This window comes from Danio rerio, chromosome 17 (assembly GCF_049306965.1).
Source record: "Danio rerio strain Tuebingen ecotype United States chromosome 17, GRCz12tu, whole genome shotgun sequence".
Taxonomy (NCBI): domain Eukaryota; kingdom Metazoa; phylum Chordata; class Actinopteri; order Cypriniformes; family Danionidae; genus Danio; species Danio rerio.
In genome coordinates this window covers 19,027,301-19,043,873 of record NC_133192.1, presented here as the reverse complement: position 1 = coordinate 19,043,873, position 16,573 = coordinate 19,027,301, and the positions used below count along the sequence as shown (strand labels likewise).

Sequence of the window (16,573 nt, the reverse complement as noted above, 5' to 3'; positions counted from 1 at the left end):
TTTCTTTCTTTTTGGCAATGACAATTCCTTGAAATGAATACATGAACATATCAAACAGTCAGTAAAATGCATTTATTGAATGCATTCAAATGCAATATATATATATATATATATATATATATATATATATATATATATATATATATATATATATATATATATATATATGAGCTGAAACAACAAAATTCTTGGGGTTTTTTGGGGTATAAAATTTTTTAGGGGTTATTCTAACTGTTTTATGCTCATCCATTTGAATTTGTAAAAAACTAATGAGTTATCTTAATTCTTTCTTGTTGTCCGAACACAAATCGATTGTGTAGAACCCAGCATTTTTCTACAACCCACTACAATACCATGGTGTAATAAAGATTTCTGGCAAAAATTAAAAACATAATCTGTAAAGAGAATATTAATACTAATAATTTAAAAATAGCTTTTTGTCACCTTTTTATTTGTTGCATGCTTATAATAATTATAAATAATAATAATATCACATAACTCTTTAAAGTTTAATAATACATTAATATATATATCATTTCGTAATTTGCCCCAATTGAGTTGCTAACAGCGAATAAATTAGAATAATGCTTTTATTCACAATCTTATGTACAAAGCTTAAAACCAGGTGCATTTTACATGAATTAAATATGTATCCAGTCCAAAACAGACATGCTAGGTGTCGCGCTCATAGCCAGATTCGCTTTTCCTCTTCTTAATCATTTGAGGTTCTTCTTCTGACATTTGTGATGTCTGTGTAGCTGGAAAGCTCTGACCAGAAGCAAGTACCTGTCGAACAGTCACATTTACCCGAGACGTCTGCAAGTACCATGAGCAAATGTCCCAATCTTCTTGAGAAACACTTTGAATGACGTCCTCATCCTGCACCTCTGTCTCTAGTCTCTGGCACAGGCCGGGTGGCAGGACGTTTCCAGCAGGCGATGGGACGATGCAGGGTACTGCATGGTAATGTAGCCGACTGGGTCCTGACATCACCATTATGTCACCGCTGTGCATGAATAAAGCAGTGGGACGGTCTTCTCTTTTAGTCCCACCCAACAGGAAAACTGCAGTCTGACCAAAACTAGCATTAAAAGGACAAACGTGGTTATGAATGCATTTCTAATGCTGATGGATTAGACCCTGCATGCACTTTAACATGCGCTTGTATCTCCCATCAACAAAGGCTACATTTATGTTATGCCAGAATGATCAAAGAATGTATATAAATTCCAAATCGACCCCAACTTCTTCAGGGATATGTATTGCAACAGTAATTAAACTGTGCTAAAGATAATAATACAAACTTTTATTAAACTATCATTATGATTTAGTTTTGTTAACTGATGAAATTAGTATTTTTAATGAAAACACTTTAGTTTAGCTCACAATGTATGGTATTAGCAAATCATTAACTAACACTACCACCTTAACATACTACTAATTAGTTGTTTGTTAATAGTTAGTAAGATAGAAGTTGGGTTTGGGTTTACTTAATAACTACTAGTACTAATGAACAGTTAGTATGTTGATAATAGGCAGGCACTGTATAAAGCCAGTAGTTCTTAGCATGAATTGTGACCTAAACTAAAGTGTTACAACTTATATTCTCATTTATCAACTTATTTAATTGTATTTATATTAAAATAAGTTTCAGCCATATGAGCACAGTTGTTATGCATTTCAATTGTTTCAAAAATAAAATCCCTTCAGATAAAGTACAAGAAAGTTCAACTAAATGTATTTACTTTTATATGAGAAAAGTTTCCATGACTAAACACCATTTCCTATCATTTTGTATTGATGCACAAAAATATCAGCGAGAGTTTTATAACATTATTAAAAAAATAATTATATTAAAATTCAAACAATAAAAAGACATCATCAGCAATAAATAATACATAAGATAAAAATCTTTAGGTTAACATTTGATAAACATTCCAGCATTTTTTGAAGGATCCTTATGTCTGGTAACATAAAAAAAATAGTACATTCCAAAAGTATATGTTTAACAGTTTGGTTTCTGTTGAAATATTGATGTTACATGGAAACTTTTGCTTTGAGTAAATATACAGTTGAGTGAAGTGTTTGATACAGCATCTTGTGTAAGCAACTTCATCATGTCTTGAGTTTAAAAAGCTGTTCAGTTTTCTTCCTACTACTGGCTGGATTTCAAAAAGTTTCTTTTTTGAGAACTGATTCCATTCTGCTTGCCATTAGACTTTTATTAAAGGCTTTCAGTCTGAAGGTGGGATTTTGCATTTATTCATTCTTCCTGTTAGTGCCGTTTTGGCACCTTTGTCCACATAAGTATTAAAATATATACAGAATACTATAACATTTTGTGGATGATGCTCAGCCAGGTTACCAGTGATTTTATTTAATCAGAAAATGAAAATTTAATCAGAAATGCAGTAAAAACCATAAACTTGTCAAATATTATTCAAATAACCAATATTCATTTTTTTAGAATTGTAAAATAATAATTCATTCCTCTGTTGAAACTGCAACATCCAGTCCTTAGTGTCACATGAACTTTCAAAAAACAGTTTCTGATTTATTTCAACAACTCCTGACAGTTGCACTGCTTAATATCTTTGTGCAAATTCTATACTTTTTTTCAGGATTTTCGATGTACAGTATATAAAGCATTTATTGAAACAAATTTTTTTTTATATTATAAATCTATTTACTGTCACTTTTATAGAACTTTACACAATGATGCTGAATAAAAGAATAAATTTAGTATTAAAATTTCTCTAAAAAAGCTTCCCGTATAAAAAAAAAAATCCATGTCAATTAAAAGAAGACTGACTCCCACAATCATAAGTAAAAAGCATATCAGAAGTTCTACTCAATCAGTAAACGCAGCTAAAATTGTAATAATAATGATATTCCTCACCTGTAAGACAACAAAGGTCGTGTATGATCGAGCTCTGATTCATCAACATGGATTCCAAGCGATGAATCGGATCGGTAATAGTTGAGAATACCAGCTTCAGCGTCAAATTCTGAAAAGCCACAAGCTGCAGCTACTTTATGAGAAAGCGATTGAAGTTCCTTTGGGAAAGGAGTATAGTGTTCGGGGGAGTAAGTCTGAGAAATGAAAGCAAGCCAGAAGAATACGGCGTTACATGCCTTATTTTAGTAAAATGCAGTAAAAATGCCTATCACTGCAGGAGGTAAGCAGGTAGTCATTTAGCAGATTATTTTATTCAGAGATTTACTGGACAAGTAAGATAAATGCCTTGCTTAAGGGCACAATTGGCAGCCTAGATCATTAAACAGAATAGTACACCACACTAACCTAAATGTAAGCTTATTTTAACTATGGAATTAAAATAAATAAATAATAAATAAATAAATAGATAATTCAGATATTCTTAAAAAGTTAAAATAATAACTATTCAGATTTTTTAAGAGTGCATGATAATGACACAAATGTTCATTACAATTATTTATTATATTATTGAATATGGTCACATCTAAAACCCATATGGGCAAGAAGTCAGTCAGATAAGTCAGAGATGCAAATTCAAAACCCCAAGCAAAACATACTGAAAAGAACAAATACTTCAATATAAAATTATTACATTTCTTTTAAATTATTTATTTTCTGAACTTTAAATTTCAAATTGTAAAAAACTAAATTAATAGATAAATTTAACTTTTGATCTCAGAATTAAATTTTTATATTATAATGTATACAGTTGAAGTCAGTAGAATCGTAGCCCTCTAATAATTAACCAATTATTATTTGATTTTTTTTTTAAACAAACAATAAAAATTATTTTAACTGATAAAAGAGTTTTAGCTTTATATATATATATATATATATATATATATATATATATATATATATATATATATATATATATATATATCCTCATACACAAGGGTTTTTAGACTCTCGTGTTAGATTTTTTTTTTTTATATACATTTATGCTGTTAAACTGTCGTATAAACGCATTATCACACTCGTAGCAATGCGATATGGGTGCACTGTATATCAGCACTGGTGGTGCCTTAGTGTCCCACCATTGACAATATACAGCCATATCGCACTGCTACGAATGTGATATTGCGTTTATACAACAGTTTAACAGCATAAATGTATTTTTAAAAAAGAATATCTAATACGAGAGTCAAAAAACTCTTGTGTATGAGGAACTACTTTCTTCGGCAATTCAATCATATCTGCAGCTGATACCATAACAGGAGAAACCGTTGCTACCTTACCAACGTCACTTTAGAGCTAGTTTTTGAATGATTCTCCAGCGTAATGTCTAAAGTGATGACAAAACAGGTGATTTTGCTCACATTTAAAGATTATAAGGCTGAACGGCATATAATGCCATCAGTCTACAGAGATTTCTCCCAATATTTCTCTGTTGCAATCAGAAGATCACAGTAGTTATCCCTGAAAAAGCTAAATCAGCGCAAATTCTACCAGATTACTGTTGCATTTGCGATAAGAAAAAACGTTAAACACGTGGGCATTTCTTCTTTCTTACTGAACTAGTGTACAGAGAAAAAAACAGGAGATGAATTAGAAACAAACAGATGGGCAACCAAAAAGTATCTCAGGGTTATACAAAGAGTGGCCAACACAAAATGCCTAAATTTCTGATCCCCATCTCACACTCAAAACACATTTGATCAGCTGTAGTTTGAAATTACACTGTTTTTCCTACTCTAATGGCTTATTATGCAGTCTCTGTCGCCATCCTGTGGATGGACAACGTCAACCGTCTTTCGTCTGCTCAATGACAGGCTTATGGCCGCCAACGCAATGTCTCTCAGACTTTATACATATTTAAAATAGGCATTACCTTTATAAATAAACTTCATAATTGCAATCTAAACAACTACATTCTCGACTAAAGAAGCCTCAAAAGTACATTGTTGCCCAACAGCAGCAATATTTGTCAAACTGTAGAGTGTCCTCTGCTTGTTGCTGTATGTGGCCGAAGTAACACAAGGGTGAAATGGCTGGACGAGTACTGTTATTATTATTATAAGTTTATAGATCAAAGTTGCATTCTTTTTTCTGTCATGTTTTATATACACATTTATTTTGTGGTGAAAACAAGCTTCAATCCTGACTCCTTTGACCATGAAATGTAAAAACCAGAGACGTTTTGTCATTGTAGCTACAAATGCTTTGGCATAACTGATAAAAGAGCTTTTGCAGCATTCTTTCAGCTCTGTGGCTTTTGCAGTGGCTCATTGTCAGCGGTTCTGCATGAAAGTGTAATCAATGAACAATCATATGATCACAGCCTCTCCAAAGGGCTGAATTAGCGGCTTACGCTTCTGATCCGAGCGCACCGAATGCCTCAGCCTTCAGTTCTACTTAAAGGAGGAGGACAGAGTCTCTGCTTAAAATTCAACTGATTGCCGTCAGACGTTTGCCGTGTCAAGCTAACATCAGAGCTAATGAATCCGGTGTGCACCTCCTGACTGATTTAATAGGACAGAAGACTAAACACTTTTATGTAATTAGCATATAAACGAGACAGGCAGACATCAGGCCTGTACAATTAGAGATGAAATGTCCTGAAAGGAGCAAATAATGCTAATAAGATTGTGGACAATGTTTCCTTCCTCTTTTTCTTGCTCGTTCTATCTCTCCAGGAAAAACAATGGCACAATAAGCTTTGCAGCAATATGCTTATTTTTGCTGGAAAGGAAAAATTATTATATATTATATTATATTATATTTTGCTATATTATATTTTGCTATATTATATTATGCTATATTATATTATATTATATACAAAAGTTCTGTCTGGTTCTTGAATCTGATTGGCTTAAAGCTGTGCATTATTTTGCCAGTAACAGGACTCGTACCACCTCTTTACCCTTTACTCCACCCACATACAGCAACAAGCAGAGGACACTCTGTAGTTTGACAAATATTGCTGCTTTTGGACATCATAATTTACTTTCAAGGTTTTTTTTAGTTGAAAATGTAGTACCTATTTTTAAAAAATGTTTAATTTCTGAGAGATACTGCGCCAGCGGCCATTAGCCTGTCATTGAGCAGACCAAAGACGGTTGACGTTGTCCATCCACAAGATGACAACAGAGACAGCATAATAACCCCTTACAAGAGGAAAACCTAGCGTAATTTTAAACTACAGCTGATCAAATCATTATTAAACTAGTAATTGACTTTCTGGGTCAATCTCTCTCTTTTGTATGTTGTAATGCTGTATATATACACACATATATAAATTGGATTAATTATATTGTTACGTTTCACGTATGTTTTGTGGTATTTTTGTTGTTTTCTGCTTTGCGCCCTTCTCTCTTCTCTCTCTCTTGTTGTGGTCCTATCCTGTTTCAGGTGTGCTACCATTGGTCGAGTGAGCTGTCATTCACCTTCGTCCCTCAATCGGCGCGCCAATAAGGATCGGGTCCGCGCAGTATAAAACCGGTGTGCTTGCGCTGTTCTGGATCTCCTCACGTGTGTCGGCCGGACTGTTTTTGTTTGTTCCGCTTCATTCGTTTGCGAGTGCTGTGTTCTAGTTTTTTTCTCTGTTGATATTGATTTATCAGTTAAACTTGTGCTGCTCTTGTTAATGTATAGTGAGATTTTGAACGATCTTTATGAGAATTGGATTACCTGAGATCTTGTTTTGCTAATGGCTAACAGTGTGTACTTTAGGAGAATTCTAGCATTTCGAGCAGCTTAGTATAATTTTGTATTAGTTGCCACATGTGTAATTATGATGTTAGTTATGAAGTTTAGTTAAGCTACGTGCTGAAGATTACGGTTTTGTTTCTGCATTTTTCTTTGATCAGTCAGTTTAGTGGGTTGGGGTTTAGTTAGTTTGTTTTGTTATATTTATTACACTCCTATTTTTCTTTATTTAATTCAATTATTTAAAATTTACAATTATCTTCCATCTCATATTCATTGTTTGACATTATCCATTAATAAATACTTACTTTTTGTTTCACTTATCAAGCGTATGTGTCTTCTCCTCATTCACCCAGCATCAATAGACTCACTGATTGTTACGTATCATCCCTTTAATTATTTAACATCATAAACACGTAACAATATATATAATTAATCCAATTGTTGTACGGATTGTTAGATCTGTATTAAAATTTTATTTCGCACAAGACAACAGCTAAAGCATTTAAAACGCAACATTAATACCTTAGAGTTCCAGTCATAGTGGTAACCAAGAGTAACCCATCGCAGTTTTTCCAACAGTGTTTTTGGCTCTCTTTTCCTATTGCCTTTTCTCCTGCAATGACACACAGACCCATTTAGATAAGGAAAAGTCTGAGATGGATCAGAATCCAATAGCACAAACCATTCACACATTTCCTGATAAAGGACTCTAATAAACTGCATTTCCTCAAAGCCATCTAATTCACAGCAGAAAAACACAAGAATAAGCCTAGAAGCATCAGAAGGTAAAATAACCAATCACAGAAGTCTCAAGCTACAAAGCACAAAAACTGTTTAATTTTAGATAATAACACCAAAATAATATTCCACAAAATAACAATGCATGATACCATTGACTTACTGAATAGCATCTATGCTTCTTTCCCAGATGTTTTCAGTATCCACAGAAGACATATGCATATCTAGGTTACACACGTTGGGTTTCTGTGGATAGATCTTCAGACACTGTTTTACCCAGAACTGCTGAGAGCCCGGTAGGAATGGGTTGGATATAAATATAAAACCTGCATTTCAACAATTACAATACAATCAATGTCATTTCATCCAAATGAAACATTAATACATTGAAGATTTATATGACAACATGTAAAGAAGCAATATTCTGTGTTTTTTTGTGATTTATTTCATATATTTATGCCTTAATGCCACCAATATTAAAAATCCATCACTGGAGAAATAATGCAAGACAGCAGATGTTGAAATTTTCTGATTTTCAATAATACAGTATATAATAACGATAAACATTTCATTCATTCATTCATTTTTCTTCAGCTTAGTCTCTTGTTTCAGAGCTCACAACAGCGAAATGAACCACCAACTATTCCAGCATATGTTTTACGCAGCATTCACACAAATACACACGCAAACACAGGGAAAACATGCAAACTCCACACAGAAATGCTAACTGGCCCAGGCAGGACTTAAACCAGCGACCTTCTTGCTGTGAGGCGACAGCGCTACCCACTGAGCCACCATGCCGATAAACATTTATGATATTGTTATCATTGGCACTTCAAAACAGTGCAATCTATTCAAAATCATTTTAAGAATATTCAGATTGTCACATCACAGCACTGAATTCTTGTAGAGTAAACAGATCATTTTATTTAAAATAATAAACATTTTCATATGCTAATTTGTTCTCCGCAGTGTTGGGTAAAAATACATTTATAACATTACAATTTTAGGTCTATAAAAAAAGTTACCCAATTACTTTAACCAGTTAAACTCTGCTGTTATTTTGGGACTTTCGCCTGGATTTTGCCGACTCAAATTTAAAAGCTTCCCAAATCCACATGCAGAGGCATAAATGCAAAAATTTGGTATCAAAGAAAACCCTTTTAATTTTCATAAAACACTACTGAAAGTGTTTAAAATAACTGTATATGTTGTCTGTGTTATAATAAACACCTTAAAAAAAGAGGTGCTTTTAAAAATTTTTTTTTATAATTCTCAAATTTGAAAGTGTAAATCATAAATGTATTGTTTTCACTTCTGCGCTATGGAAACACCGTTACTCATTCGGCAACTGTTTGATATGTGAATATAATTCAGTAAAAAGAATGCTAGAACTGTATGAGCACCGGCAAGAGCTTTCAATTGAGCTATAACTTGTACATGTGTCATATGAAAAATATGAAAATGAACCAATGTAAAATACCCAGCTCGGGAATCCAAAATACTGTGTATGTAAGTGTAAATAACTTTTGTACAGTAAAATAAAAACCAAAGTGATGCATTTGTGCATAAAATATAGATTCTACACTTTCAAACGAAACCACTTAAGGGCCTCTGGTGCAATGCTAGCCCTTTAAATCTTAAAGCGAAAGTCGATGACGCCACGGCAGAGCTTAACTGGTTAAGGAAAGTAATGTGAAAGTATGTGTTACTGTATGTTATTTTAGCCTTTTTAAAGATATTTCATGTCCGGAATTAATTGAGCATAGTTTACAAGAGGGACTATAATACACGAGAAGCTCCCTCAAACATTCATTCATTCATATATTCATTTTGTTTTTGGCTAAGTCTCTTTTTTCATTAAGGGTCGCCACAGCGGAATGAACCACCAACTTATCCAGCACATGTTTTACACAGGGGATGCCCTTCCAGCTGCAACCAATCACTGGGAAACAACCAGACACACTCATTCACACACATACACTACGGACAATTTAGCGTACCCAATTCACCTAGTCTTTGGACTGTGGGGGAAACCGGAGCCCCCGGAGGAAACCCACGCAAACACAGGGAGAACATGCAAACTCCACACAGAAACGCCAACTAACCCAGCTGGGGCTCGAACCAGCAACCTTTTTGCTGTGAGGTGATTGTGCTATCCACTGCGCCACCGTGCTGCCCTGTTCTGATACTTTATAAGCCTATTGTTTGTTAACACTTTACAATAAGGCTTAATTAATTAACATTAGTCAAATAAACTAAACTGGTGACCAAAACACTTGCAAAGCATTTATTAATCGCAGCTGTCCATTTAATTAAACTATTTTATTGGATCATGGAGCTAACAACTAATAAAATTCTGTTCTGCATCGTATTTTGTTAAACCTTAGACTAACATAATAACTAGCAAAAACATCATTATCACTATTATATCAATAACTAAATGGAAATATTGCATCTCATACTGTAAAGTATAACTGTTGCACTTTTGCATTTCATTTTGTAATTAAATAGTTTGAAACACTTGTTGACTTTGAACATTTAACAATTTGAACATAGCTTGAAAATAGTGAACATAATATAAAGCAAATACGAAACACTCATAAGCCTTGATATAATCAGGTATTACAAAAAATATTAGATCTGTTATATCTGTTACATTTTTGAGAGTATACGGTATGTAATATATTCATCATACCTGGATACCCATGCAGACCAAAAGCTCTCCAGTCTTTAATCGGTTGAAGACCAACTTTAGAAACATCATCCTCACTTAGAGAAGTGGAGTTCAGTTCACAAGGAAAAACCTAGAAAACAGAAAATACTGATGACCAGCACAAAAGTGACACAAAGGCACAACAACATGACACAATTGTGCAGTAGTTAAGCAATATTATACTTCAAGGCAAAATTAATCAACAAAGTTCATAGGTAAAAATGTTAATGAACTTAATCATAAAAAAACGTGTTAACGATAACAATATAAACAGTTAACCTACTAACGTTAACATTTTTTCTCATTTTCATGTCATATCATATTCCTCACGCCTGAAAAAGATTTGTCAAGAATAAACATAGTTAAACATATGTAACATCGAATAAACATAGTCAAATTATGTAGCACATACATAATATACAATCATCTACTAACTGAATATTAATAATAACGTTAAGTGTACTAATATTAGCATGAACAGTTTAGTAAAAATGCTAATAAATACGCAAACATTCCTCACGTCTGAATGGCTCACCTTGTCATTACATGGTTTGGAAAAGTTAATAACTTCACTGAAGTCTGGAGGAGGGTTTCTCCTCCTATAAAACTTGAACAATTTTCTAAAAGCATCTTCTCCATGCTCCACTATGGAGGCTGCCATCTTTGCCGTCATTTGTGACCTTTCTTCTTCTGACGTCAACGACGCATCGCTTTGTTTTAATTTAGATGTATTTATTACACAATGCAACTAAAACAACAATTATGAACACAAGACGTATCGAAATGTGGCATTTTAGTTTATCATTTCTTACAGTTTAAAGAAATAAATCTGTTTTATTTTGATCACGTGGTTCGAGGTCACCGGAAGATCCACTGACAAGGACGAAACATGGCGGCGGCGGCAGCAGCAGCAAGCAAGAAGGTGTTCGAAGTATTTGTGACAAAAGTACCATGGACCGTCGCAACCAGTGAGTATAAAGTCATCCTATCAATTATTTTACATCAGATTTATTGCGCGTATATGAGTATGGACGCAGTCATTATCGAACTCCGAAGAACATTTGATAATGTAAAATTAAATAATCGTTTAATGTTTGTCATGTCATGTTTTCAGAGGAGGTTAAAGAATACTTTGGCCAGTTTGGACAGGTGAAGCGGTGTCTACTACCACTTGTAAGTAATTTGAAAGATCCAAAATGGTTCATGCTATTGTTGTTTTTAAGCTTTCTGTGCTGTTGATATCTATCTTAAGTTGTTTTTTTGTTGTTGATGTTTTTTCAGGATAAAGAGACAGGTTTTCATCGGGGGTTTTGCTGGATAGGGTTCACTACAGAAGAAGGATTACAGAATGCATTACAGAAGGATCCTCACATCATCGAAGGAGCAAAGGTAAGCATCAAGTTGTACCTTTATCAGTTTATTTATTTTTACAAAAATACAGATATTATAAAGAAAGCTGAAAATCTGTAACCACTGACTCCATAGTAGGAAAACCAACAAATACAATGGAAGTCAATGGTTGCAGGTTTTCAGCTTTCATCATAATATCTGTATTTGTGTTCAACATATCTTAATGTTAGCTGTATAAATTTAATTTAATGTGTTTTTGTTGTTTTCTATGTACTCTATAATGTATTTGACTAATTGAAATAATAATGGTATTTACAGTTTTTGTTCTGTTGTTTTGATTGCATTTATTGTTCATATTTGTAAAATGCTTTGGATGCAAGCATCTGTCAATTTGTTTGTAAATGTAAATATTAGATGTAAATATGAAACTAAAAACTGCAATACATAATTAGAAATACTGGGGTTTAACGGTGTTCAAACTAAAACAATGTATATTAAGACATGAATGATATACAGTACGTCATGTCATTATTATTATCAGCAATGAGGGGTTGGGACTGGTTTGTAGTTATTTCAAATAGACCTATATCCTGAACCTTATACAGTTTATCAAAATGATAATCCCTGGCATCTTTGTTTCATTTTTTGCTGTCTCGTGTATTCTTGATTTTCTTGTACATCTCCAGCTTGACCTTATTATGGCTGTTATCTCTCTTGCGTTATGTGTCTCTCTCGTTGTCACTGGAAGCGCAACCTCAAAATGGTGCATGTGTGACACCACACACAACACATGTACATGACTGACAAAGACTGATTAGACACACTGCTGTAAGCATCTGCATCAAACATGTAACTTTTCTTTTTTCTTGCAGCTCCAAGTGCAGAAAAACAGAAAGCCATTTTCTGGAAGAAGGTTAAACAAAGGAGAAGAAATATAAAGAGGGCTGGGTACAATTATCAAGTGGTGTTACTTCAGTAACTGTCTTCAGAACTATTATTTATTGTGGCCATCTCTATTCTGGACATACCTGTTTTCAAAAAGTGTCAGTGTGTGTCAGTCCTTGTGTTGACTTCCTGTCTAGTGTATTTTCTTATAAAACTTCCAAAGACATGGAAGTCATAAAATGAGATGTTTTGGAAGGCCATTTGTGACTGCTAGAGTATTATTTGAGTTTGAGTGTATTTATTTTATATAATATGCTTAATATTATACTTTAAATATTTTTAAATAAATAAATTAATAATATATTAATAAAACAATTGTAATTGTCAATAACTATTAGGTATTAACTAGAAAATGTACTCTTTAATTAAAGCTTTTGCAGTTTTCATCATGAGTTTAGTTTAATGTTAAACATTGAAGCCTATAACTGTATAATTTTAAGTCCAATAGCCCTATAAATAGTCACCTAATTTTTAATCAATGTTTTAGCATGTAGTTGCTAATGTTCATCTTTAAATGTTCATGTTTAAAAGCTAATCAATTAGTCTCCAAGCATTTGGCACTGTTACAAACACCATTGAAAATTCAATGTGATTGATTTGAAATAGCACTCTAAAAATGTAATTATATATTAAAATTATTGACAATATTTTGAAGTGCCCACGATATCAATTTTGTCAGGGTGTCCACAGGGTCTTAAAAAGTTTTTAAAAGTAGTAAGTTTCAAAAACAAAATTTTAGGACTTGAAGTCTTATATTCACTGAAGTATTGTGTTGTGGGTCTTAAATCATTGTAAACAGGTCTCAGTTTTCCTATATACAATTAAAGCTATCCAATCACTAATAATTCATTTCAAAACAGTTTTTAGTATTTAGGGTTTTTTTATTGCAAAGAAATGCAATTCACAACAACATTTTTACAGCAAATTCTTCTAATAAAATTCCCTAATCAGGGAAAGAAAACTAAAGGAACAAATCCTTTTACATGATCTTCCAATAATACTAAATGAAATAAGAAAAATCCTTAGCGTTTAGTTCTGTATAAGTCTTAAAATTTCATTCATAATAGTCTTATAAGGGTTTTAAAATTTAAATTTGACTTAAAGAAACCTGCCTGATTGTGCTTGTTTATAGTATTTTGAATTAAATATCTGCGTGTCTGTCTACTATGTCAAATGAAATGTACAACATTGATTTTATAGATAGAAAACATTAATTGCAAGTGTCTATTTAATTTTTTACAATGTTTTTTGATATGTTCCATAATAGCTTTATTTCAGTTTAAATACTCAGTACTTTTAAAATGAAAACAAAAAGAAAGCATTACTGTACATTGTTTACAGGAGGTGCCATATAATGAAACTCTGGGTGTACCAAGGTATAGTAGAATAAAAAAGATCACTATATGCAAATGAGCATACTGTGAGCCTCAGACACCACTGTTTCCTCGTTCTTATGTAAATTCCATGAGTGTAAAACCTTGCTAGACAACTGCCCACTCAGAAAAAAAAAAACTATGACGACACTCACGGGTCATGCCCCCCACATTTGCATATATGCCTAATTTAGGCCTTCATCCGGACCATAGACTGTAAAAGATAGATCCGGTCTTCTGACGATATGTGCTACCTCATCAGAATGTGATACCAGTAGCTCAATCTGCACTAGGGTTAGCACATCTAGTCAGCTTCAAATGTCTATAAGAATGAACTATCTCCTTAAAGAATGGTGTAAAAACATTGGTAGTGCATTTTGACAGCTTGAAATGTCAATTGGAATAAACTACCACTCTAATAAAAAATTAAATATAAAACTGATGAAATGAAAAAAAAAAATAAGGCAGTGGTTATCTCTGATAGACAGTTGAAGCTGCTACACCTTTTACTACATTGTTCAATAGAGTAATAGTTAATTTTAATAAATATTTGAACTCTCTCTTTTGTCAAGTTTAATTATACGTTAGCCTTAATTCATAACAGATCTGGTGAGCAAAATAAGTTGACGTTACTCTAAGTGGGTTTATATTTGTCAGTGTTCATTGTGTGTCATTAATATTTACGACAGGAGCCATATATGGTCAACCATAAACCTTCTGATTCTATGGGTATTTTATGGAGTAATAAATGAGTTTAAACCTACTATGTAGATATCATAGAACAATTCAACAACTTAAACCAATACAGTATATGGCATCTCTAAATGAATGTTAAGCTCTTGCTGATCATAGTTACACCTCAAGGATAATTGGGAATGTATTAAAAATAATGATTATTAACATCGTTTTAAATCATCAAATGTGTCTTATTCTAATTTGCTTGACAAGATTTTTCTGGATAAACAAACTACTGCTATGGTAACATCTTTCTGAACATCTGTTTTTCAGTAAATAATGATGAAAATGATTATTTGTGGCTCAGAAAAACATTTATTTTAGCACATCAGCAAACACTTTTATCGGAAGCGACTTACATGACGTAAACAATAGAAGCAATCAAATTAACACTTTTGTTTTGATGCTTTCTAGGAAATAACATAATTACAGATGCTTGAGCAAATTTGGCTTAAACCCAAATTACTTTTACATGTAACAGCTGAGTGATAACTTGAGTGTTTTTTGGGTTATGCAAATGCATGAAACATTTAATCAGTGTTGTTAATTTATTTAGAGGTTAATCAAGGCTCCATCAAGGAAGACTCCCCCAACGTTCCGGTCACATTATCTGTCCGAGCTCATGTCATGTTAAATCCTGTCACGCTCCATCACTATCTTGTCCTTTTCACCCGGATGAAAAGGAGTAAATAACGTCTTTACATTATATGTTTAAAAAACATCTGTTCTCTCAATATTTTATTCAACTTATACAGCTTTTTATTTTTGTGAATGCCTTTTTAATAACAGTAAATCATTTAATATGGAAAGTGAGTTTTGTAATTAAGTTTCATTCCTCATTTTCATTTAGTTAAATCAGAGCTTTTTGTGTTGGCTTCTGAGAATTTTCAGTGTTTATTCATTCATTCTTTTCGGATTAGTCCCTTTATTAATCAGTGGTTGCCACAGCGGAATGAACCGCCAACTTATCCAGCATATGTTTTACGCAGCGGATGCCCTTCCACCTGCAACCCATCACTGGGAAACAGCCACATACATCATTCACCCAAAGGAAACCCACGTGAAAGCGAGTAGAACATGCAAACTCCACACAGATTTTTTTTTGATTAACAAGAACCAGCATGTACAGTTATCTTATACAACAAAATCACTTTTCATTTCTCAACAAGAATAGAATAACAGAGAAAAAAAGAACAGAGGGTACATAATTATTAAATTACATACAAATATATTACACACATTTTTCGAATTTTAGTTATTAACAGGAGTTATTACATGCACTTTTACTACAGGAAATGCATGTATACGAGCAATTTTATGCAAAAATGTTAAAGGAGGAGCTTATGTTAACTGTTTTAATTGCTGTTCTCTTTTTTTTTTTACTTATAAATCAGTTTTATATACATTTGAATCTCTTTTTCTAGCACCAACACCAGCAAATTTGAACTAATGGATGTGAAATATACATAATAATAAAATAACGTTTATAATAAAACGAGTGATTCTTCACATAATAACCCAAAATCACATGCTTTTAAGATAAGGAAAATTATTTAAAAATATTATGAGCAATAAAGGCTTAAACATTAATCCCAAAAAAGTCTGGTATATTGGCGAGACCAAAATAAACGTGAAATAGTTTCATTAAAGCTTTCACAAAAACAGCACTCTAACTCTATCAATTTTACAATTTTAGAAATATTTTTGTTGGATAAACTCTATGAAGTAATTTAAATGATATTTATTTAGCCTTATTTGTAATTTAAAAAATGAGGTAATGACCATGTGTCCAGTTTACATTATTAAAGATGTAGTTCCAGTACCGTTACGGTTACTCCACACAGAAACGCCAACTGACCCAGTACAGGCTCCAACCAGCGACCTTCTTGCTGTGAGGCGATAGCGCTACCCACTTACTTTAATTAATATCCTAACAGCTAAACATTTATTTTAGCGTTAATACATTTTTTTGTGGTTTTTATGTTTATTTCTCCGTTGGTATTCACCAATGAGTGGTCGTAATCGTAAACTACAATGACCATGATGCATTGCGCGCAAAGCACGTTG

At 32.9% G+C, this 16,573-nt stretch overlaps 2 protein-coding genes across 4 annotated transcripts; one reads left to right on the top strand and one right to left on the bottom strand.

The window, feature by feature from the left end:
* Positions 1 to 572: 572 nt before the first annotated feature.
* On the bottom strand, positions 573 to 16,553 carry alkbh1 (alkB homolog 1, histone H2A dioxygenase). 3 transcript variants are annotated; one of them, XM_005158674.5, is made up of 7 exons: positions 10,639 to 10,774; positions 10,391 to 10,435; positions 10,086 to 10,194; positions 7,551 to 7,713; positions 7,172 to 7,262; positions 2,900 to 3,093; positions 573 to 1,081 (listed from the first exon to the last, which is right to left on the bottom strand). In XM_005158674.5, the coding sequence occupies exons 2-7, from the start codon at positions 10,412 to 10,414 to the stop codon at positions 673 to 675; spliced, it is 990 nt and encodes a 329-aa protein (XP_005158731.1). In that variant the 5' UTR covers positions 10,415 to 10,435; positions 10,639 to 10,774; the 3' UTR covers positions 573 to 672.
* slirp (SRA stem-loop interacting RNA binding protein) lies at positions 10,952 to 12,752 on the top strand. The gene is made up of 4 exons (NM_001305612.1): positions 10,952 to 11,071; positions 11,218 to 11,276; positions 11,385 to 11,492; positions 12,326 to 12,752. The coding sequence occupies exons 1-4, from the start codon at positions 10,993 to 10,995 to the stop codon at positions 12,389 to 12,391; spliced, it is 312 nt and encodes a 103-aa protein (NP_001292541.1). The 5' UTR covers positions 10,952 to 10,992; the 3' UTR covers positions 12,392 to 12,752.
* Positions 16,554 to 16,573: the final 20 nt, after the last annotated feature.